Consider the following 25,513-nt stretch of genomic DNA (forward strand, 5'->3'; position numbering starts at 1 on the left):
TTCTCCAGGGACCCAGACCCTTCTTTCCTACACCAGCTCCTCAGACACTTGTTCAGTTTTCAGTTCCCAGCTCCTGCTGCCCCTGGTGTGGCTCGAGGTATAGGTAGTATTTCAGAGAATATTACCTTGGAGGGCCTTCTCCTTAATCTATATACACCTACTGGAAGTTGGAGCGTTAGCTCTGCTCCTGTTCCGCCACCCCTGTAGCACTTATCAGCTTCTGCAGCCTCCCTTGGTCAGGCTGTCCATCAGGTCCCGCTCCTACTGCCTTGCCGTCCGGCTATCACACCCCCCCCCCCCCCCCCCCCCATCTTCCGCCATCTTTCCTGATCAGCCTTACCTCGCTCTGATGAGTTCCTCATCAGGTCACCCCCCCGCCTCTCCTGATCAGCTGATCGCCCACTCACCCACGATCTGCCAGTCCCGCCGCCTCTCCTGGTCAGGTCAATGTCTCTCCTCAGCATGTTTCCCCCTCCTGTGTCACAAACACACACCCAGCATGACTTTGAATGACTTTTATCCTGGCCAGTTAACCATGCAGGCCAGGAGGTCCACTGTTGAGTTCCAAGATTGTTGATCGGGAGATGGACTGCCTACAGCGAGGAAAATCGTCAACCCATCGATGGCAGGCAACCTGTTGACCGCCAACAGGTACACCGCAAAGATGTCCAACTGTTGTCAACCCGGTCCTTGCTCCAGAGCGGTGCATGCGCACGCTCACCCAATCCTAATGCAGAGGCCAGTCCCCACTGCTTGCATATGTGCAGCTGCAGGACAAGGAAAAGCCTCCAGTATAGCTCAGGCAGGTTCAAGCTCTTCTCCGAACATACCCAAGTGCTTCCTATGGATATTGTGCACCCATCGGCACCGGCCCTCTTCCATGATCCAAGGATACCATGTGGGAAGGTGAGAGGATTGCCAGCAGGGATCAGAGTCCCTGCACTACTCTGCATTAAAAACTTGTGCCCTCCTAACACCACAGTACCATTCCCTCCTGCCCCCCCACCCTCCTGATGCACCTGTACCTTGCCCTCCATATCTCCCAGTACCGCACACTCCTGACCCCTACCATACATACTACCAGCCTCTGTACACTGCCCTACCTGCTGCTGATCTCTGTACACTACTACACAAATTACTGAGCCCTGGGTGCTGCCCCACAAGTTACTTGCACTGGCCAGAAATCAGAGCAGATAGCCAGGCCTAAAACTAGTCAAGAAAATCAGCCTGCAGTAATGTGTGTGTGGCGAGAAGAGAAAACCAAAATCAGACCAATGAAATGTGCACAAAATGATACATTTATTGAAAGTTTTTTTTTTTTTTTTTTTAATTATTTTATACAAAAAGATTATGTACACAGTACTGTGTCTTACTTCCACAACTTCTCCGGGAAAATCCCCAGAAAATTTCTCAATAAAAATGCACACAAGCACAACAAAAAAAAAAAAAAAAAAAAAAAAAAAAAAAAAAAAAGATAAAACCAGATTAAATCAAAAGCTGAAAAGGAAAAAATAAAATAAAAATAAAAATAAAAATGAATAAAGTGAAGCCACCTCACAACGTCACATCTCCCTGAGCTCAGGAGCTTTGTAGAAAACTTGCAGCAGCAACAAAAAGACCCTTCCTGCCGTAGAACCCAATCCCAACCTGGTTTCCCCTTCCTGTCAGACTTTGATCCCAGCCAGGCACCCCCTTCCCTTGGTAGACCCCCTGATCAATGCCAGGTGCTCCCTTGCTGCAGTAGACCCCCAAATCAGAGCCAGGACCCTACTGCTGTCATTGACCCCCAATCCCATACTAGGCAAATTGGATATTTCCAATTAGTCTAATCTGGGATTACCCTCCTGCAATAACCACTATCACTGCTATGTGGGGGGGGGGGGGGGGGGGGGGGGTACGGGGTTCAATGTAGCCCTCCTCGAAGCTAGCACAGTAATCTGTTGCCTAGCAAGGCCCCCCTCTTGCTATAGACCCCGATCCCAGCCATCTCCCTCCTACAGTAGACCATAATCTCAGCCGAGTAATCCCCCTGCCTTCTGATTCCAAGCTAAGCACCCGCCCTACCATAGAGCTTTATCCAAGCCAGGCACCCACTTGTCGTGAACCCCAATCCCAGCCAGGCACCTTGCGGTCAGATTCGGATCACAGCCAAGCACACTTCTCCTGCACTAGACCTCAATACCAGCAAACCCCCCCCCCCTTCCTGCTATAGACCCAGTTTCCCCACCAGGCACCCCCCTTCCTGCACAGATGCCAGAGTCCCAGCCAGGCACCCCTTTTCTTCTGTAGTCCCTAATCCCAACAGGGACCCTATTCCTGCTATAGACCCTTGATCTCAGCCAGGCAACTCCCTTCCTGCTGTAGACCCCTGATGCCTGGCAACCCCCTTTTCCTGCTGTGGACACCTGATCCAAGCCAGGCAACTCCCTTCCTGCTGTAGAGCCCTGATCCCTGCCAGGCACCCCATTTATGGGAATTCCTTTGTCTCTCCTGTACAACAATGCAACCTTAAATTTTTTGGCTATTTCACATTAGTCTACTCTGGGATCCACCTCTTGTAAGACCACGATCTCTGCTTTCTGAGGAATACAGAGTTAAAGATGATCCCATCCCCTCAAAGCTGGCGCAGTAACCTGGTGGGGAAGAGAGGACAGCCACAAAATAGAGCTCCCAGCCAATACTATGTATATGGCACGTACATGGCTCTTCTTCACAGCAAAGCAGTAAACTTAAAAACGTAAAGAAACTTCTGCCTGGGGGTAAAAAAAAAAAAAAAAAAAAAAAAAAAAAAGTCTGCTTATAGACTGTTTCCCCATGCCTCCTCAGAACACGCCTCTACCCAACTGTGTACAAGAATACACATCACTGGCGACAGAGCAGTACTTGGCACAACAGGGGTGAAAGCCATATGTAAACAGTCTCAGCATGTCAAGTGACCTGGAGATGATGTAGAGGTGGCACCAAACTCCCCAGGCAGCAGCCCTAGACATGATCTGCTGGATGAGGAATCTACGTTATGATCCATATTCAAGTCTTGGTTTGCAGCAGAATTTGGATTGGGCTGAAATGTACAAGTGACCTAGTTTGTAGATTACTGCACATGTGCATCCCCACCACAGGTATCCTATCACACTGACAGAATGCATCTGGTTATGCGACCCTCATGCCTGGAGACAGGGGGATGCCGTTAGAAATCACGGGGTCCTGTACAGCCTACCTTTGATGAAATATCAGGGGTCCAAGCAGACCCTTCATGTCACATTTCAGACAAAGAAAGTAACTGACAGATTCCCCAGTCCCTTTCTCTGCAGCCTCAGCTGCACTAGACAGAGGGAAGCGCTCTGAGGCTCCCTGTTAATTCACAAACTGAAGCATAGTAAAGAATTTACTAAGTTTCAGTGATGAATGGACACAGCAAGTAAATTGTGCCAATCACTGTGTTCATTCTGGAAAGGAAGGGGGCTGGTAAATAAAACCCAACACCCCCAGCTCTCCATCCTGAAACATCCCTCTGTGTGCCAGCAACTGCTGGCAAGAGGGGGGTCAGGAAGGCCCACACAGCAGGCAGGTGGGGACGCAGATACTAATCCCCTGCAGTGCAGCCTGGGGAGAAAAAAAAAAAAAAAAGGGGAGGGGAAGCTAGCAGAGCTGCAGGGGGAGCAACAAGAGTTGGCAATAAGGCAGTACAGCCATCGCTCCTTGTCATTCTTTCGTTTATCTTACAAGGTTACTTTGCGGTATAAGCAAAGAAGCCAAGACCTCTGCTGTGCGAAAGTGCTTTTATTATACATAAATGCTGTTGGATACAATGGGAACGTAGATACCATTGTTGTATTCGGTTGACAGTTTCATCAGTCTATTGCTACAGTAAATAGGTAGAATTTGAGAGGGCCTCTCATTGAAAACTACAGAGATGTTTTTCTGTTAATCGGTTATGGTAAACAAACTGAAATAAAAAGGGCTCCATAATGCATTGACACTAGGACTTTATCATGCATTAGAACCAGGAAAAGTCTGTAACCAGCCAAAAGGACTCATCATGCCTTAAGACCAAAAAGGAAAAGTCTAACCAGCCATTGAAGAAAAATATGCTTTCACCTGATTCTCCAGCAACTGCCAACTAAATCCTCATTGTCAACGGAGAGCACAAATACATAGTAACCTCTAAGCGTATTTCTACGGTGACGGACCATAGTTTCTGCTTATTTGCTAGACCTCTCGCTATGCAAAAAAAAAAAAAAAAAAAAAGGGGGAGGAGGAGAAAACCAGGTTTGTTATTTCTAGGAAACAAATGTGGGTGGATCTATTAGCGGCAGGAGTACCTAAAGAGGAGATGGGATTCCTACTGCAGAATTGCTGAAGAGGTGGAAACATTTAGTGGGGAAAACTGTCAGAGTTAGGACTACTACTCCTAGTGAAGATAAAATCAGCCTAGATTTAGAGAAAAAAAAAAAAAAAAAAAAAAAAAAAAGGGAAGAAGAACAGACCCCTCCACCCGTTGGCACCAAACCAATTCCCAAAACTGCACATGAACCCAAACCCCTTTATCCTGGGGAGGCGTTCAAGAGACTCAGAAAAGGGGATTGGGAGGTTCCTTATCCTTTATGAAGGGAAGGTGGGTTTCCTGTAAGCAATGACCGCAGAAGACGGACACCCATATGCACCTGTCACTATATGGTGGGGGAAGTACTCTTCTACACGTGATGGCTTTAGATGATGCTGAAGTTACACGTTTGCAAGAAAATCCTTCCCATTACTCTAAGGAGAAATAATGTAGAAGGTTTGGGAGGACAAACCACACCAGCAGTTAGGACACAGGTGAAATTGGCTATTGGCAAGGGACCAGGATTTTGGACAAATGTTTTGGTATCAAAGTTACCCGAAAATATTTTTGGGATGGATGTACTTCAAGGTCAGTCTATTCAGACTGAGTGTGGTACATTCGGATATCCTGATAAAGCGTATTTGGTTAGGGCAGTGAAAGCTGTGGTCAGAGGTCATGCAAAATGGACTTTGATGTATTACAAGCAAAAAGTTCATTAGAAAATCCATTCTAAAGTTCTTTAGAAACAAGACTGAAACACCTCACTGACAAAAACATGGGTGGGGTTGCATGCAAGGAAAATTCATGTTTAGAATGAGTTGTTAGTGAAGAGATTTTGTGTGTAGTCAGAGAAAAATCAAGGGCGGAATGTGTTGCGTTTGAGAGATATATTATAGATATTTTTAAATAATTATTTTCTCCGTCAGACTAGTTTTCAGACCCCAAAAATCAGGTTTGGTTTGAGTGGATACAACAATGGGAACGTAGATTGATTGTTTTATTCAGTTGACAGTTTCACCAGTCTATAGCTACAGTGAACAGAAAATAGGTACAAATTGAAAGCTACAGAGAGATTTTTCTGTTAGTCAGTTGTTATGGTAAACAACCTGGACATAAAAAGGGCTCCATAATGCATTAGAACCAGATAAAGTCTGTAACCAGCCAGGACGATTCTCATCAAGCCTTAAGACCGAAAAGGAAGGAACGTCTGTACCAGCCAAGAAGTTTTAACCTGATCTCCAGAAGAAGCCTGAGTCCTTGTTGTCAATGGAGATCACGAACAGTGTTAAGTAACTTTTGCGTATTTCTACTGTTACAGACCATAGCTTCTGCTTATTTGCTAGGCATCTTGCTTGATATATCTGTCAGTCTTGATTTGTATTCCTAATATTGTAATAGTTTTGAATGTACAGAATTTTTGTATAGTAAAAAAGCACATTTATACACTGCACAGGTCTGAGCTTCCATACTTGTACCGCAAAGTAACCTTGCTAGACGCAAGCATAACACTCCTGATAGCAGCTCCCCAGCCCCCCTTTTTGAACTGATGGGGACTGGGCCTGGTACAGAACGGCTGGCTGTACTGCCTTATCAGCGGCCCTGGCTGGAGATGCTGCAATGGTCTCTGGAGGTGGGTTAATAAGCAGCAATATAGACACCTCAGGCACCAGCTTAGCATGCAGGGGTTGTGGGCGATTGAAAAGCTGGCCAGTGTCTTCTGGTGCCCTATAGACATTAATTTCCAGATCAGGAGACCCATCTAATATCCAGGGGCATCTTCAAACTCAGACTGCCATACTGATAACAGATGGCAACATGTAGGACCCCCTTCGTTTCCATGCATGTGGGTGATAAACGGCAGCAGTACATTTCTAATGTACCACATTAGGAATTCATACCCAGGATTTGGGTACATTGGATGAGAGAATGCCCAGAGGGGAGGCAGATGGGGACTGATACAGTGGATCATGTTGGGAGTTGGCGAGGTGGACAGCTGACTTTACAATCTGTCATACAGGAGCACCATCGAACCACATTCTCCACATGGCTGAAACTGACGTGACTCACATGGGGCTCTGCAGTACCCAGTACACCAGGCAGTCAGCTGCCGGTAATATGCAGAGAGGCGTGGCATTCATAACAGAGTTCCTGAATGATCCAATCATCTCCAGAAATACAGTACATGTGATCAAAAAGGCCTTGAAATACTGACAGCTGCGATAGCGCAACTCCTGTAGTGCCATCTGAGTGAACAAAGTACATTTAACTCTTCCATGACAGACCAGAGAACTGGCAGAGAAAGGTTAAACAATCCATGATCACAAAACCATTTGCTATAAAAGAAGCAGATAAAAATATTACCCCTTCCCCCTTTTTATACGCAGGAACCTAAAGAGAACCTGCCGCTTTACATAAATACTGAGACTCCACATTTAGAAAAATAAAAGGATTTGTAGTCCTTCCTCTGCATTCCCTTAATAAAAACTATTTCTCTGCTAGGCGTGGGCCTTGCTGAGGGCTCCGCCAAAGGACAATGCTCAGTCCCCACTGACTACAGGAGTGCATGTCCCCATCGCATTCAGTGCAAATCACCAGCTCCCAGAATCCCTAGAGGTCACTGAGTGACAGCCGATATCTGGGTGGGATAAACAAAGCCACATTGTAACCCCCCCACCCCCACCCGCTGTGAGCCTCTTATCTTGCACACAAGCAAAAAAGTCTTAACAGGGAAATAAAAAAAAAAATTGTGAAAAGGCATCAATAAATAGGTGTTGCAGTCTCTATTGTGTCACTGTCTGGGGCCCTGGTGTTAGCTCCCCATGTTTCGTGTCACCGCCTGGGGGCCCCGTGTTGGCTCCCCATGTACAGCAGTCAGTCATTCTTGCTGTTGTGTGCAGTGTCCAAATTCACCACTTGCAGTTCCGTCAGATTACTGCTGCTGCCCGTCTGCTGTCCGATGACTGCCATCTGCAGGACAGAACAGATATTACACATGACTTATACTGCCATCTGCAGGATACAACCGATATTGTTCACGAGAGAGGGGGGAGAGAAGCCAAGGTCCTTCTGGTGGGACTCCATCAACCCGAAAAATAAAATTAGATTACAGAAGCGTTCACTGTGAGCACTATTAGCAAACAGACATAGCAATATAGCATCAGAACAAAGTTTTGAAAGGATGGGAGGGCCACACTAGCTTGTACAGACCTTTGAATGATTTTATTTTGCCAGCAGCCAATGCATTTTGGGGAGGGGCTCAGCACACCCCCTTCATCAGGGCTAAAAATCATTTCCTCCACATACTGAATTAGCCACATGCTGCTTACAAAGGTTGGGGAAAAAAAAAAAAAAAAAAAAAAAAAAAAAAAAAAAAAAAAACACACACCACACGACAAGTCCTTCTAGTTACTTTGTTTACATTTCTCTGGCATTTGTCAGGGGTGACCTTGGGTGTCCTCCGAACTCCATGAACTTCTGGTTCTTTTTTTGATGCTGGGCTCACATACATGCAAATTGGATGTGGTTTTAACTGTGTGGCTTTCAATGAGGCGGTTCACATGGCCAGGGTGGCTGCAGTGCGGTTTTGAAAAGGGTCCGTGTGTTTTTTGGGTCAGGTTTAGGAGTGAATTCAAAGAAAAATTTGCACCAAGACCAGTGGAGAGAAGAAAAAAAAAAAACAAAACAAACACACACACACACACACACACACACACACACACACACCACACAGGACACCGGCCTGCAAGCTGCAGACGCAAATATGTGAACCCAGCCCAAGTAAAAACCACAGCGGACTGGGTCATTCCCAACCCTGCAGCACATAAACAAAGGGGCAGGATGCTGGTGACATCAGTGCCCTTATATGGATACATGCCTATAGTTAACAAATGACATTGATTAAATATAGGTCTTCACCAGCATCCCCTTTTGTTTAAAATGTGCTGTGGGGCAGGAAATTACCCTGCCCACGGCAGGATTTACTTCAAATGCAAAACTATGGCGTGAGAGGAGTTTAGAGCACGTCTTTGGGGCAAACGGGAATGACAGTAATGAAAATAAAAAAAAAATTTTTTAAAAATTAAAAAGTGGATCTTCCCGACTGTCCTAAGCATCGCAACCTTATAATAAAAAAAAAAAAAAAAAAAAAAAAAAAGGAGGAGGCCCCAAACTCCGAATGCACGAATGCATGAAGCCAAACTAGATACAACTATCAAGTGCTTTTTTGCCAGTTGGCAAGCCTTTATGGAAAGGACCGTCAGACTCCGAAAAAAGTGCAATGATGATCACCTGCCAATACATGGATTGGTACACCAAAGCCACCCTCAGGAATACTTTGGGGAGTCTCAACATCTATCATTCTTCGTTGCCAAAATCTTTTAGATGCCAATGACATGGACTGCCGCAGCTCAATTGTAATCTCAGTTTTCCTAGTTTCTGGTTTACTCTATTGGGCTAGTTAACTTTGTATTAATGTACCTTGTCTCCCCCCCCATTTTGGGTGTCTATAGCCCACTTTACTACATCCCATATCCCTTTGCTTTTCCTCGCCCTCTGACTCCAACATGTAGCTTATGTTTTACAGGGAATACTTTTTATGCCTGCAAAAGAGCCCATTTTACAATTTCATTTTTAATGTTTCCTCCTATTTTTATTACCTCAGTCCATCTGTATTAAAAAGGAGAAGTATAGCCAAAGCTATTTTTGGCTCCATTTCTCCTATGGCTCACAGGAGTGCAGTTTGAACCGCACTCCTGTGACCCATTTTCAGCGGACAGCGAGTTAAAGCCAGCTGTTGTCTGATGTCAATTAGCCGGTCCAGGCTCTGGAGAGATCCTGACTTTATAGTTGGGATCCCCTGGACTGGCAGCTGGCTCAGCCCATCAGCAAGCCACTCAGAGACTGAGCCAGCCACTACCACAGGCTCTCCACTCAATGAAGACTGAGAACAGAGCGATCAGCAGTCGGAGATCACTCAGTTTTCAGTCTCAGACACAGCAGGGGGCTGATGCAGCATCCACCTAGGTGAAATTAAAATACATACACACACACATATATATATATATATATATATATATATATATATATATATATATATATATATATATATATATATATATATATATATATATATATATATATATATATATATATATATATATATATATTTTAATATTAATATTTTAAACATGTCATTCTCACCAGCTCTGTGCAGCTGTTTTGCACAGAGCAGCCCTGGTCCCGAGAGATGGAGGAGGGGGGGGGGGGGGGGGGGGGGGTGAGAACTCTCCACACGCACATAGTCTCTTAATGACGGAACGGTCTACTACAGAAAAGGGAAGTGTTCGTTACGTACCTGGTGAAGCTGAACTGCAGACACTGGAATCTGGACGGTGCCAGGCGGCGCTGTGAGGAAAACTTGCTGTACTCCACCTGTGAGACAGACACAAAGCAGTCTATGAAGAGAGACCATCTTGTAGAAGATAATGCACACCATGCTGAAGTGTCAAAAGCCGCCCCCCCCAACTGAAAACATTTGTGGGTAGACAAGGAAGAGTGCCAGTATACAGCATGCAGTTATCACTCAGGCCTTACCCTGCTCCTGCGAGTGGGACACCTGCATCTGTGGAGAGGAGAAGGCATTGAGCACCGCCAGGCTCCCATCTGTCAAACCCTGAGTGGGAGCATACATGACAGCGTGCGGACTGGGGTACATCATGTGACCGCTCACTGTGGTGGGCACAGAGGAAGTCATGATAGCAGCGGGCAAGGTCACTAGTGGAAGAGACAGACAGTACGTTAAAGAGCTCTGTCTGTCATTGCACTTCATAGTCATCATATCCTAACCCCACCCCCGACCATGGCTACAGTGACCAATAACACCCCTCAGACATATCCGTCTCACACACAATGTCAGCTGTCCACACACACCAGCCAATGCCGGAAGAGCATCTCTGTCACACAGGAAGTGATTACCTACATATGCCGGTCCGATTCTCAATGACACATTGCAGTGGATGATCACATCGGAGCGTACATGAGAGAACTTTTATTTCACTCTCATCTCACCAGCCTAGGTGCACACAGCGTTCAGCCCCCCAAAAAATCAGAGCATGTAACATCGCCATCTTCAATATACTGCATATGTGCACACATACCATACAAGACGGCTGACCAATCTGCGGTTATTAAAAGTGCACAGACATCCAGCAACAACATTAAATAAGCACACACGCAGAAAGGTTTCAGCCAATAGTCGCACAAACCTGTCCCACTAGCTGACGTCTGGACCAAATCTGAGCTGCTGTCGCTGGACGGAGAAGCCTGCGTGGCGGAGTGAACTTGGATGGCTTGTACAGGAACCTGCTGAGCTACAGCTCCCCCTGCTGGAAAAACAAAGCAATCCCTTCACAGAGAAGCAGGAATGGGGCAGTCTACAAGACCGATCAGCGCCTGCCACCACAATAGAAACATTTGGAGAATGGGATGGTCAACGAAAATGAGCCCTAACGAGTCTGGGCAGTCATATGAATTCTAATCCATATATTTACTGTCGAGGAGCAGGAAGGGACTGGGATTTTCAAGCAGTTTAAAGTCCTAGAGCAGGGGGTCAGTAAACTGGTAGTAGGGTAGTGCCCCATCAAGGGAGATAGGGGTGTCTAACCTCCTAGAGCAGGGGTCTCCAAACTTTCTAAACAAAGAGCCAGTTTACTGTCCTTCAGACTTAAGGGGGGGCTGGACTGTGGCCATCGAGAGTATGAAATGTACCAGTATCAGTTGGAGTAAACAATAGTGCATCTTTGGGGGTCCTTGGCAGGGAATTGGGCCCCAATCGTTGGAGGGGTGGGGTCCTTGGCAGGGAACTAAGCCCCATTCGTTGGGGGGGGGGGGGGGGTCCTTGGCAGGGAACTAGGCCCCATTCGTTAAGGGTCAGTGAATGAAAAAAGTGCCCCAAGGGTGAGATAACAGCAAGCAAAAAGAGCCACATCCGGCCCCCCGGGGCAGCAGTTTAGACCACTGTCCTAGAGGAAGAATCCCTTTAAGGCTTAAAGAATAGAACTCTAACCTGTGCCCAAAAAAAAGGCAGAGAGATGACTAGCCACCAGAATTGCCTATATTCGCCCTGCATTTGATCTTTCCCATTGACTTATGCCTTGTTCTGTACGGTGTCCTTGTGTGGAGGCGGCCATCTTGGAAGAGGCAGGGCTTTGCTTCTTCATGACAGCCTCCAGCAAGGCTAACAGTGAGCGGCACAGTAGTGACATCACCAAATCATGTTACAAATCTGGCCAGAACAGCATATGGATGACCCTATATACAATTGAGGCCACAGAACAGGAGTGCCTAGGCACAACTGCCAATTTTCCAGAGAAAAGTCGATTTTCAGAGTACTGGTGAATCACATTTAAAGTATAACTAAATGCAACACTTTAGATTTGATGGAGTGGGATTAGGACACCTGTCAGTTTTTATTGCCGTCTGTGTCCCCCATTAGAGAGATTTACCCCATTTGTTTTTTTTACCATTAGCAGTGAAAGTAAAGGAAAATACCACATTTTCGGTTGTCCCCAGAACAGCAATAGAGGGGAAAACTTCCAATGGGAACATTACTTCTGGATGAGCTGGGGGTCCCCTTAATTATCAGCGATTTCCTCTAACTTCCTGTTTTGGCTATGAGACAGGAAGGGAAGGGAAATCTCGGCAATGGGACACAGATGGCAAAAAATAAACCAACAGGGGGTTATAACCCTCCCCAACTAAAAAAAAAAAAAAAAAAAAAAGAGATTTTGCCTACAGTTCTACTTTAAACATTCTAAACATAATAGGCAATATTTTACAGAACTAGTGCTTAGTCTAACAGGAAGACCTGTATAGTCAAGTGTGATGATAACAGTCTAGATACCAGGGATGTGGCTTACCAGACATCAGTGTGAAGCCAGTGGGCAGCTGCATCAGGCCTCCAGAACTTATGGCACTGCCTTCTGTCTTGAGAACAGTTCCGTTGGCACTGGTGACAGGTGCCAGGTAGTTTGTAATAGGGAAGGAGTGCCCACTGGTAACCTGCATAGAGGTGGATGTGGTGGGTGCAGTCTGGATAGTGGAAGTGCCCGGGAGATTGGAGATTGTGAAGGCTGGCTTCAGGGAGTCCTAGTAAAAAAAAAAAAAAAAAAAAAAAAAAAAAAAAAGGAAGAGGATGTACATTTTCAAGTCTAAAACCACATATAGAAACCACAAAACAAGAACATGCATGGTGTTAAAGCAGATCTTCACCCTCCGTAAATACTCCTCCGCTCCATCCCCCTACATTAGCCACAGGGTCTCCAAACTTTCTAAGCAAATGGTTAGTTTACTGTGCTTCAGACTTATGGGGGCCAGAACACCATCATTGGTGTGAGTGGGAGAAATAGTGACCCATCATTGGTGTGAGTGGGAGAAATAGTGACCCATCATTGGTGTGAGTGGGAGAAATAGTGACCCATCATTGGTGTGAGTGGGAGAAATAGTGACCCATCATTGGTGTGAGTGGGAGAAATAGTGACCCATCATTGGTGTGAGTGGGAGAAATAGTGACCCATCATTGGTGTGAGTGGGAGAAATAGTGACCCATCATTGGTGTGAGTGGGAGAAATAGTGACCCATCATTGGTGTGAGTGGGAGAAATAGTGACCCATCATTGGTACCAGTAACAGGAATTATGCCCCATTGTTTGGGTCAGTGGGAGGAATGGTGTCATGCATCAGTGCGAGGAAAAAGGCCCCAAGGGCCAGATAAAGGCAAATAAAAGGACACAGTACTTGCTATTCCTCCTGGGATGTGTAGGCCACATATCCCAGGACGCATACAGTACATCCAGAAAGTATTCACAGCGCTTCACTTTTTCCACATTTTATGTTACAGCCTTACTCCACAGTGGTCTAAATTCACTGTAGCTCTTCAGTCACAAAAGAGGGTTGGGAATGGATAGGTGAAGATCCTCTTTAGCAACAATGACCCTCATCCTGTCACCTATGGGAAAACACAAGTGTCGCTGCCCAAGATGACAAGTGAGAAGTCCTGAGCACAAGCCGACTGCAGAATTTTTTTTCAAAATTAAACATGTTATGCTTACCTGCTCTGTGTAATGATTTTGCTGCTCCTGTCCTCTCCATCCTGCCGAGTGTCCCCACAGCAAAAAGCTTGCAATGGGGGGGACCAGAACAGGCTTGATTGCAAGCTGTGGCTTTGTGTCTAGACACAGAGCCGCGGCTCGGCCCACCCCCATCTCCTGATTGGCTCAGTGGCTGCCAATGGCTCCCACTGCTGTCTCAGCCAATGAGGAGGCAGAGTTTCCTGGAGAGCTGAGGCACTCGTGCTCATCGCTGGATCGAGATGGGGCTCAGGCAAGTGTCGGGGGGGCTGAAGGGAAGAAAAAAAAAAAAAAAAAAAAAAAAAAAAAAAAGAGCAGACACCCCGCTTTATTCAGCCACAGAGAGCAGATCTTGTGTTTTGGGTCATCTTGAAGTAATCTGTACATCATGAAATCTACATAAAGCAGCTCATGTTCCAGCACAGCGACCTCCTGTGTTAGGGCAGTGCTGGCCTCTCAGAAAAGGACAGCCGACACGGTGCAGAGTGAAGACACAAAGATAACTGCTATCCAAATGAATTTAGAAGCAGCACGTGATGACGGGGACACTCTGTCCTTAGCTCAGCCTACACATGCTGCATGCCACCCAATCCATCATTATCTTGTCACGCTGGAAGTCACGACTCCCCCCCCCCCCTACAACGCTCCGACCCAGGGAAAGATCAAAACACACAACACATGCCTGGCCAGTCTGCACGAGGGGTCCTGTTACACGGCGCTGTGCAGCACACTCCACACTGTTTTTGTAGTTAGTGCTCTGCATGCGATTGCTTTACATTAAAAAAAAAAAATGCAGCTAATCTTAACCGCTTTTCACCACTGCGGCACATATATGCGGCCTCCCGGTGGGTAGTCTTGAACTCTAAGCGGCCGCATGGATGTGATAACTTTGTGGTGCTGAGTGCGCACTCCCAGCACAGTGACCATCGGGTACCGGAAAGACCCCAATGCATACTTACGCTTGGGAGCTTTCCGATCATGTGACTGCCACTCTCAGGAGGTCACATGACTGGAATGCCCGCCTTTGCCTAAGGGCATTTGGAAGGGGTTAAAGGGCTGGAAGGGGTTAAAGTGTAAGTAACCCCCCCTATCGTTTTCAGCTAAGGAAGCTGCCAGCTTTGCCTCTGCTTAATCTAAAACTTCCACGATGCTGCACATGTGATCATGTTATGACACCAGCCATTGGATGGTTTCACAGTTTGGTTGAGAGCACAACCAATGGGAGTGTTACATTTCTGGCACGCACCCAACATGAAACAGTTTTATGGATGGGTTTACTTCCGCTTTAAGTCTGAATACCAGGAAAATAAAAACAAAACCAGGCAAAGCGTGAATTGCACAAATTCCTGAATCTGTCTTTTACATGGCCCAAGGCGATTTGCAATCCAGGGAATGGTGGGCGCCCCAAGCCAGCAAGAGTTCTACTGCTTGGCATATTGCTATCAGTTGAACACAGAACAAGCTTACACGGGATAAAAAAAAAAAAAAAAAAAAAAAAAACACAAAACACACAGATGAACTATATAGGTGCTTCTCCATTATCAGGCAGAGCTGGATCCTAGATCCGAAAGTGGTGACTGCAGACAGGTCCAGCGCCGGGCTTTCCAATACCCAGCACAACTAAAAATACGCTAAAAATAATATACATTCATTTCCCCCGAGGATTTATCAATTCACATACATTGTGATGCGCTAATAAAAAAGGAAAAAACACCAACAGAGAAGGGCAGGGATTGAATGTGCGTCATGTAAGGGAAAGAAAGGGAATTTATTTTTTTAAACAAAAAAAAAACAAAAAAAACACAATACAAAGGGGGAAGAAGAATTGGGGTCAGCATTGTTTTTGGGTGGCCCAAGTGGTCACATCAAGGGGGGGAGGGCGGCCTACAGCACCACTATCTTAGACACCAAATCAGTCAGGGTCAGAGGGCTATTAACAAGCTCAACACCTGAAAGGCGCCATTTGTCACATGTTTTTCAAAGAAAGCATTTTGCAATTTCAAAACAAAAACGAGTGGAGAGGGATTGGAACACCTGTTAGGACATTCACCCCCCCCCCATTGATCCTGTTAACAAAAGTGAAAAGAAAAATACCAAAATTTTGGTGTGACAGGAATAGAGGGGGAAATGTTCCACTTGTGACAGTAGTTCTGGTGACAACCAGAGATTACCTCACTTTGGAGGAAATTCCTCACTGCCTATTTTGGCTATGGGACAGGAAGGAAGTGAAGGGAAATATTCCAAAGTGGACACACATGGCGGCACAAAAAACAAACAAAAAAACAGGACCCTCTCACTCCAAAATGAAGAAAGTGTTGTCTTTAGTTCTCTTTTAAGCGTCACAACTGCACAGGATTCAATTTAACCACTTCAGCCCCGGAAGATTTACCCCCTTTCACGACTAGGCTATTTTTTGCAAAATGGCAATGCAATTGCGTGGTCCTGCGACGCTGTACCCAAATAAAAATGATATCCTCTTTCCCACAAATAGAGCTTTCTTTTGGTGGTATTTGATCACCTCTGCAGTTTATTTTTTGCACTAGAAACAAAACGACAATTTTGAAGGAAATTATCATTTTTTTCTTTTTTTAATTTCCTTCAAAATTGTCGTTTTGTTTATAGTGCAAAAAATTAAACTGCAGAGGTGATCAAATACCACCAAAAGAAAGCTCTATTTGTGGGAAAGAGGATATCATTTTTATTTGGGTACAGCGTCGCAGGACCGCGCAATTGCAGTGCCAAATATAATAATATAAATATATATATATATATATATATATATATATATATATATATATATATATATATATATATATATATATATATATATATATATATATATATATATATATATATATATATATATATATATATATATATATACACATACACATACACACACACACATACATATACACACATATATACACATATATACACACACATACACACACACAACTAATCGATTATGAAATTAATAAACAGAAATTAATCGATTACTATTTTCATAATCGATTAATCGGCCAGTAACATAATGGGGTTAAAAAAGCTAAAATTAGCCCGTTTATAGTACAAATAGAGCAAATAATCTCTACTGTAAATATTACTTTCACTGTTGCACAGTAAAAAAACGAAGGACTAATTTTTTTTTTTTAAACTCCATTATGTTACTAATTGTCTTAGGCTTGGTTCCCACCCATGTGTTTTTTTTTTGGTGCTTTTTGCAGAACTGCACTACAGTTCATTTAACTTTTACATCTACGCTTTTTTCAGCTGCTGTGTATTTGGAAAGGGTCAAGGACCTTTTTCAATGCAAAAACTGTGCTTTTTTGGTTCAATATACTTCAATGGAGAAGCTGCAGAAAAGTATATATTACAGTTCTGTTTGAAAATCTGCAAAACAGTCTAGAAAAAAAAAAAATTTAAAAAAATTGATCTGAGTCTGATGATATTTACAAGATTCAACCCCTAAAAGTACATAGAGTACGTCTCTTTTGTCCGTTATTCTCAGTGGATTAAAGATTTTACTCCCTAACCATATAGTTGGTTATTAATTTTTACCCCTGCGTATAGAGATATTTAGGAATAAATGTCCTTTTTTTAAACTTTACATATTAACTAAATTATACACAACACTTCTTTTAAGGTTATTAACCAATTAATCGAAACATTAATTGGCCAACTAATCGATTATGAAAATAATCATTAGTTGCAGCCCTAATATCTATCTACATTTATATATATTCTTTTCTTCAAAATTGTTATTTTTTTTTCTAGCGCAAAAAATAAACCGCAGAGGTGATCAAATACCACCAAAAGAAAAATCTTTTATAGCAAAAAATAAAGTGTAAAAACATAATTTCTTCATCAATTTAAGTCGATATGCATTCTGCTACATATTTTTGTTAACAAAAAATCTGAATAAATTGTATATTAAATGGTTTGCGCAAAAGTTATCACGTCTTTAAATTATGGGATAGATTTATTGAATTTTTATTAAATTTTTTTTAATTTCTTTTTTTTTTTTTTTTTAACTTTACTAGTAAAGGCAGCGATCAGCGTTTTTTAGCAGGACTGCAACATTGTGGCGGACAAAATCAGACACAAAGTGAGACTTTTTGGGGACCAGTGAAACTAAGTGATCTGTGCTAAAAAAATAAATGCACTGTCACTGTACTGACACTGGCAGGGAAGGAGTTATCAGGGGCGATTAAAGGGTAAAAGTGCTTTCGAATTGTGGGGGGGATTGACTGAGGTAAGACAGATCCGTGTCTTCTCCATCTTCCCTTCTAACAGCCATTCTGCCTCAGAGAACGATCAGCATGTTATGGCGGACATGGAGTCTGCCAGACCCGCTGATTGGCTCCCGCTGTGTCCAATAACAGTGGGAGCGGATCACCAGCGGCGGCGCCCCAGACCACAAAATGACGTACAGGTATGTGATTTTACGCAGGAGGGCCGCCCCGCCGCAGTACATTTGCGTTGCCAGGCCATAACAGGTTAATCAGTACTAGAAACAAACAGTCTACGAGTCCCTATCCTGCACACATCACCCACCTAGGAGCCTCCCTTCCAGGGATTGGCTGGGACATCATAATTATTCATACTGGCAGCTTGACTTTCCCTGCCCTATATTCTAGAAGCAGGTGAGAGAAAAGCAAAAAAACGCCAAGTTTAAAAGCCCTGACCAGAAGAAAAAAAAAAAAATTTGTAAAGTAAATTTTTCTTCTTCAAAATTGGTTTTTATAGCAAACAATAAAAAAAAGGGACATAATTTCTTTATCAATTTAGGTCGATATGCATTCTGCTTAATTTTTTTTTTACCAAAAATAAATTTAGCCTAGCAACCCAACTAGAGGAGGGTGCTACGAAATGACTTCAATTTATTTTGATTCAAATTATAAATTGTAGAAATAGATTCCAGATTCTTAAAAGGTTACAAAACCCTAGAGTCTGCATTCACTATATCTGGTCTCCCATAGCGCTCAGCGGTATCTGGTTAAAGCTTGTAGGAGGAGTTTTCATTCTGAACTGACTGTACTATCAGGACCCCTGACCCTCTGTCTGGACAGTGCCGATTGCATGTGATCAGCACAGGGCCACTCAAGACAAAAAAAAAAAAAAAAAAAAAAAGGAACAACTCACTCTAGCAATACACATCAAACTGAGCATGTGCAGGGTGCCCCCTAGCTCTGTACTATCAGGAGATGAATTGGGGACAGTGGAAGGAGGGGATCAAACAGCCTTTTTACACAATGCAGAGGATTAACCTCTTAGGTTCCACAGTGAGTATAACAAGCATGCTTTACTCCATATACAGACTGATTTTACGGTTGTGGGTTTAGTAACACTAATTCCCAACTTTTTTATTTTGCTAGCCTCTGCCTGGTTTCTATTGGGTTAGAATATAGCCTCAGTCCCTGTTGGGTGTGTGTGTGTGTGTGTAGTGATTGAAAACCTTTGTAGCACAGTGAAGATGGGTTAGATCTACTGTGTGCCTTCCTGTCCCAGTAACCTCACCCACCACGCCTTGTAACTGGTGTCATAGGAAGAAGTAACGAAATTCTCCTAGTGGGGGGCACAGACAAATAACGCAACAGAATTTTTAAAGTGGTTCTAAAGTTAAAAGTATCACTAAAAAGGCAAGTGCAGAGTGATTAGAACCCCTGTCAGTGTTTATTGCCTTCTGAGCCCCAGTTAGAAAAGGACATTCGCCTTCTCTATTTGTCCTGTTAACCATCTTTATTAAAAGTGTAAATAAAACTCAAATTTTGGGTTTAAGACAGACCACTGCTCTCACAGGTGATACAATCGGTTACACAAGGTTGCTTCTATGAGGTGGGGGGGGGGGGGGGGGGTGTGGGGTACACACTAGAGCTGCACGATTCTGGCCAAAATGAGAAATCGCAATTTTTTTTTGCTTAGAATAAAAAGATCACGATTCTTGTGACGTAAAATCTTTCACATACAAAAAAAAAAAAAAAAAAAAAAAAGGGAAGGAGGCCAGCTTTACTGGTTATTTTTTTTTAATTTGAGTAATTTTTTCAAAAAAAAAAAAATTGCATTTAAAAGACCGCTGTGCAAATACAGTGTGACATAAAATATTGCAACAACCATCATTTTATTCTCTAGGGTGTCTACTAAAAATATGTACAATGTTTGGGGTTCTAAGTAATTTTCTAGCAAAAAAAAAAAAAAAATGATTTTAACTCGAAACCAACAAATGTCAGAAAAAGGTTTAGTGTTTAAGCGATTAAACTTGTCTCACTTACATACAAAGTCTATTCCATTGACAAATTGTTACAATGTTTATACTTAAGTTCAACTGATAAAGAATGTTGTGATTTTTGGCAGACTGCCCAGTTTTTCTCTTCCTTTCTTTTGAGGGCTGCGGCTTCAGAAGAGCAGAGAGAATTCTTTGCATAGAAAGAATCGGGAAACACTTTAGTCAAGATCGCGATAATGATTCTTGACGATTAATTGTGCAGCTCTAGTACAGGCCCCGCAGCAGAACACTTCGGATAGGCAACACTCCCACAAAAAAAAAAAAAAATTAGAATGTCTTTATTGAAAGATGAATAGTAATAAAAGCAATGGATGGGTACAGGGAGGGGAAATGCAGGTAGGTTGACGGGTTTCACACTATAAAAAAGTGCTTTGTCAAAACCGCAAAAAAGCCAGTCTCTCTTATAAAACACAAGTCACATGATAAATCAGATTGAACTCAACAATTGCAAACACAAACCAATAAAATCTGTAGGGAAAAAAAAAAAAAAAAAAAAAAAAAAAAAAAAAGCCACACAAAACCCAGCAAAAAACAAGAAAACAGAAAATATTCTATTTAACCACTTGCTGACCAGCCGGCGTTGTACTGTGGCAGGTCGGCACGATTGCGCAAACCGTCGTAGCTATAAGTCGGCCCCTTTAAGCAAGCCCGCCGGAGGCAGGCGCGCGTCCGCAGCACGGCGGTCGCGATGACCACCGGCCACGAGAGGTAGAACAGGGATGTGTGTGTAAACACACCACATCCCAGTTCTGAGAGGAGAGGAGAGGAGAAAGATTGTGAGTTCCGACGAGCAGGGAACCAAAATTTCTCATCTCCTATAGTCAGTCTCCCCCCCCCCCCCCAGTTAACCCCTTCCCTGCCAGTGACATTTTGAATTTGTTTGGGTACAGCTTCGCACGAACGCGCAATTGTCAGTTAAAGCGACGCAGTGCCGTATCGCAAAAAATTCTTCCGTGCCTGAAGTGGTTACTATAGCAACCTCAAAAAAAAAAAAAAAAAAAAAAGGGGAAGAATAAGGTTTCCCTTTAAGCTAAAGAGGTTAACACTACATAATGTGGACATTCCTTAAAGCGGAGTTCCAGGCTTTTTTTCGTTTATTAAAAAAGTCAGCTGCTACAAAAAGTGTAGCTCCTGACTTGACACTCACTTGTCCCACGGTCCAGCGATGCGGCCTCACTCCTCTCCTCCTCCATTGAGGCACTGGGCACCCGGCCGTGACAGCTTGCGGCTTCACAGCTAGGCGTGCACTGCGCATGCACAAGTCACGCTGTGCTCTCCTAAGTGGACAGGCAATCTTCTGGGACCTTTGAGGGGCTGTCTAGGGGGAGAGGAGTCGCCGCCTAGGCAGCCCCTAGTCTGAAGTGGGACAGGAAAAAAAAAAAAAAAAAAAAAGAAGAAGAATACATGCCAAATGTGGCATGTAAGGGGGGAGAGGAGTGCTTAAAGCAGAAGTTCCACTTTTGGGTGGAACGCCGCTTTAACTAAAGAAATAAGCAACCATATAAACAAAGTTGGCATGAAGTGAAAAATGAAATCACATCAATCAATAAAAAAAAAAACAAAAAAAAACCCCAAATTACAGTAACATACCTCATAGTAGCGAGTTAAGTCCCACTCGAAGTTTAACCCCTGGGAAATTCTAGTATTTAGAGAAAAGATCCAGATCCATCAAAATATGGGTTGTCCCCAGAAAAGTAAGGAAATCTTCTAAATGGGGGGGGGGGGGGGGGGGGTGACACTTGTTCTGGTGATCTGGGGGTCCAAGGAATTCCCTTAATTTGCAGGGATTTCCTCACTTCCTGTTTGGCTATGGTACAGGAAGTAAAGAAAAACTTCGCAATAATACACAAATGTTTAAAGAAAAAAATAAAAAAAAAAAAAAAAAAAACACAACAACAAACACCACACACTTTTCTTCCTCTCTGTGGCCAGGCTGTGGAAAGGTCTCGCACATGTGGTATCGTTTATACTTGGGAGTAGGAGAATCTATTTTGGGGTGTAATTTTTGGTATGTACATGCTATGTGTTAGAAATATTGTATAAATGGACAACTTTGTGTAAAAAAAAAAAAAAAAACCCCACACACTTTTCTTCGTTTGTTATAAAATTTTGCAAATTAGTAATTTTTCTTTAAAATTTTGGGCAAAATTTCTACTGAAGTACAAGGACAATGGAAATGCCCCAAAAATGACCCCATTTTGGAAAGAAGAACACCCCAACGTATAATCGATGAGGAATGAGTCTTTTGAACGGTTCGTTATTTTCTACAAGTTTTTGGAAAATGTGGAAAGAAAATGAAAAACGCTTTTTTTTATTTTTTAAACACAAAGTTGTCCATTTATACAATATTTCTAACACATAGCATGTACATACCAAAAATTACACCCCAAAATAGATTCTCCTACTCCCAAGTATAAACGATACCACATGTGGGAGACCTTTCCACAGCCTGGCCACAGAGAGGCCTGACATGCAGGGAGCACTGTCAGGTGTTCTAAGGGCATAAATTTCAAATCTAATTTGACTACCCATTACACTTATGAGGCACTGTAGTGGCATGGATGAGCCGTGGATGGGTATGGCTGAGTATGGATGGGGTGGATGGGATGGATGAGCATTGCTGATTATAAATGGGATGGCTGAGCATGGATGGATGAGTCCCCGACTAGTCACAGAGTAGCACTGTGGGCACTACAGACCCAGCCCCCAGCACTGCTGCACCCGATCTCTCCCCTCTTCGCGCACACTGTACCGATTGGTACAGAGGGGAGAGAGGAACCGGACATGACTCCGATTTATTTACAAGTGATCGCTCCGTCATTTGACATGGTAAACGGCCACCGTCAGCAGCCATATACCGTGATGTGCCGGGTCCTCTAGACCAGGGGTTTGAAACGGGCGGCCCTCCAGCTGTTGCAAAACTACAAGTCCCATGAGGCATTGCAAGGCTGACAGTTACAAGCATGACTCCCTCAGGCAAAGGCATGATGGGACTTGTAGTTCCGCAACAGCTGGAGGGCCACTAGTTTGAGACCCCTGCTCTAGACCCATCGGTCACGGATACTCCCGTTTGCGCAATTCTGGGAGAACGTCATAGTACGCCCTCCCAGAGTTAGAGCCGCTCTGTAGCAGTCATTCGGCTATGGCACAGTCGTTAAGTGGTTAAAACATTTTTTACTCTAAAATGCATTCCTTGCATTAAAAAAGTAAAGTTCATTTTAGCACTTGCTGTGGACCCCCCCCCCCCCCCCCATCTTCCCTAAACACCTCAAGTGATTCTAAAGGCTCATGCTTTTTTGCCTTCATGCATTTAAGTAAAAAAAAAAAAAACACCCCACACATGTGCAGCAGCCCCCCCCCCCCAAATGCTTACCTGAGCACAATTTCGATCCAGTGATGTGCACAAAAGTATTTGCTCCCTGGGGGACTCCCCCTCATTAGCTGAGACAGCAGTGGGAGCCATCGACTCCTGTCCTGTGCTGTCAATCAACCAGTGAGCCAATGAGTAGAAAGATGGGCAGGGCCAAGCAACGGCTCTGGAGACCAGATTGACAAGGCATTTGCTGTGGGGGAACTAAGCAAGAGGTTGGAGCCAGGAGTGTGGGAGGGGGGGGGGGGGGACCCGAGAGGAGGATCAGGGCTGCTCTGTGCAAAACCATTACACAGAGAAGGGAAGTCTAACTTTTATCTATGCTCAAAATATAAAATCATATTTTAACACTGTAATTCTAGTAGTGATGCGCCGAAATTTCAACCACCAAAAATTATCAGCCGAAAATAAGGTTTTTCAGCCTCGGTACTGGAATTTTCATGTCAGTACACCTCTGATTTCTTGCGTACTCCTATCCAGGGTGGATTTGATTAAAAATCAAGTGCGATTTAAATAGTAGTAAAAAGGCTTGATGTAAATCCACTTGATTTAAATCATAATTTATAAAGAGCAACTGTCATCTCTGTCCCACAGCGGCTCCTCCTCTGACCCGCTGTTAACTCACCGACAGTTCCATTCACTTTAATGAGACGGCTAGTGAGGGACGTGGCAGCAGCAGGTGATTGGTTGCCCGCTAACAGGCGCTGCCATGATGGATCTGAAATGACAGGTGCTCTTTAAAATGTAAGGAGTTATTCTTGCTGGTAGTTAGAATCTTTAATATTTGCAAACAAAATGAAGATTTCCTATTTAGAATAAGAGATATCAGAACTGATTTTAGGTTAATAGGTTCATCACACACTTGGAGAACTCCTCAAATTCTTTTATTAAAAAAAAAAAAAAAAAAAAAAAAATACACATGTCATCTCAGCTTGGATTCATTGAATAAAAAAAATAAATAAAAGAAAAAGTGAATATTGCAGAATATACAGCCTCATTTCATGCTCAACAAGAGAGAGATTTTATATATATATATATATATATATATATATATATATATATATATATATATATATATATATATATATATATATATATATATATATATATATACACATATATACACACACACATACACACACACATACACACACACATACACACACACACACACATACACACACACACATACACACACACACATACACACACACACACATACACACACACACACATACACACACACACATACACACACTTGACTTCTCTCTTGATCCAGCACTGCACCCAGCTGCTGTTTCTCTACCCTCTTTCAAGTCTCACAGAAGAAGCAGTAGTGGGAGCCATTGGCTCCTGCTGCTGTCAGTCCATTTCTCTGAGCAGTGACATGGCCATGCTGTATGAGTCTATGGGTGCACACAGCCCAGCTCAGGAGTAATGTGTACCCCCCATAGTACATAGCTTGCTATGGGGGCACATGCAAAAAAGGAGGGGGCAGCAGACAGTGCTGGTGGGGGATTTCAGAAGAGGAAAGGGACCACTTTGTGTAATACCACTACAGAGTAGGCAAGTATAACCAGGTTATTTTAAATTTAATAGAAACAAAAAATTGCCTTTACAACCGTTTTAACTAATAAAAAAAAAAAAAATAAATAAAAATGGATGAATAATTGCAGATCCAGCAATGAACATATAGTTTTACACCAAGCCTCCTTCACACTTGAAAACATGCCATGTCTTCTCCAAGGGCTTCACATCACGAGGTATATGGAGAATGGAAGGGAGCGTAGTAGAGGAGCAGCAGACATGTGTAGTCATAATATAAACACCACTAATCGTGTCGGCACTGTATAGAGATCACTGCCAGGTGGGCACAGGGCACACACACAGGATCAGAGTAATGTTGCTGCAATGTGACCTGGCTGGGAAGGAGCTTTCCATTTAGAAGGAGCGCAGACACTCCCCACCCCCCTCCCATAGACAGAGACAGCTGCAGCTTATAAGGAATGCAGGAGGCCCTGCCAGCACAGGACTGAAGGGAAACGTCTCCTTATATGGCCACGGAGGCCGAATCACAATTTTATCAATGAGAAGTGAGAGAGATCGAGCACAGCTGTGCCATGACAGGAGGAGGAGGGGAGGGCACAACACCTGTCCCTCTTCTGTCCCATCCATCACTGCTCTGTCACATGGTAGGACAATGTCTGAGGAGCTGACAAGAAAATCTTCCGTGTACGCCAATGTTACAGAGCCCTTACCCATCTGATCTCCTTTCATTACTGCATAAACTTTACCAGTACAGAGCACCATCCACCATATAGTAACATGCCCGTATACCGATATCACCCTCCACCATGCACCACCACAACCCATGTACCGATATCACCATCACCTTCCACCATACAGTAT

At 43.6% G+C, this 25,513-nt stretch overlaps 1 protein-coding gene across 6 annotated transcripts in view; it reads right to left on the bottom strand.

The window, feature by feature from the left end:
* Positions 1–403: 403 nt before the first annotated feature.
* SRF (serum response factor) overlaps positions 404–25,513 on the bottom strand; it is a 50,712-nt gene continuing 25,602 nt past the window's right edge. For 4 of the 6 annotated variants that reach the window (XM_073628642.1, XM_073628641.1, XM_073628640.1 and 1 more), the window contains 5 exons: positions 12,241–12,469; positions 10,588–10,707; positions 9,917–10,096; positions 9,678–9,754; positions 404–7,291 (listed from right to left, as the gene is read on the bottom strand). In XM_073628642.1, coding sequence (XP_073484743.1) covers positions 7,196–7,291; positions 9,678–9,754; positions 9,917–10,096; positions 10,588–10,707; positions 12,241–12,469 — 702 coding nt within the window. In that variant the 3' untranslated portion in view covers positions 404–7,195. The remainder of the gene's footprint in view (positions 7,292–9,677; positions 9,755–9,916; positions 10,097–10,587; positions 10,708–12,240; positions 12,470–25,513) is intronic. The other 2 variants (XM_073628645.1, XM_073628646.1) reach the window with 2 other exon arrangements.

Source organism: Aquarana catesbeiana, linkage group LG04, assembly GCF_042186555.1.
Source record: "Aquarana catesbeiana isolate 2022-GZ linkage group LG04, ASM4218655v1, whole genome shotgun sequence".
Lineage (NCBI taxonomy): Eukaryota > Metazoa > Chordata > Amphibia > Anura > Ranidae > Aquarana > Aquarana catesbeiana.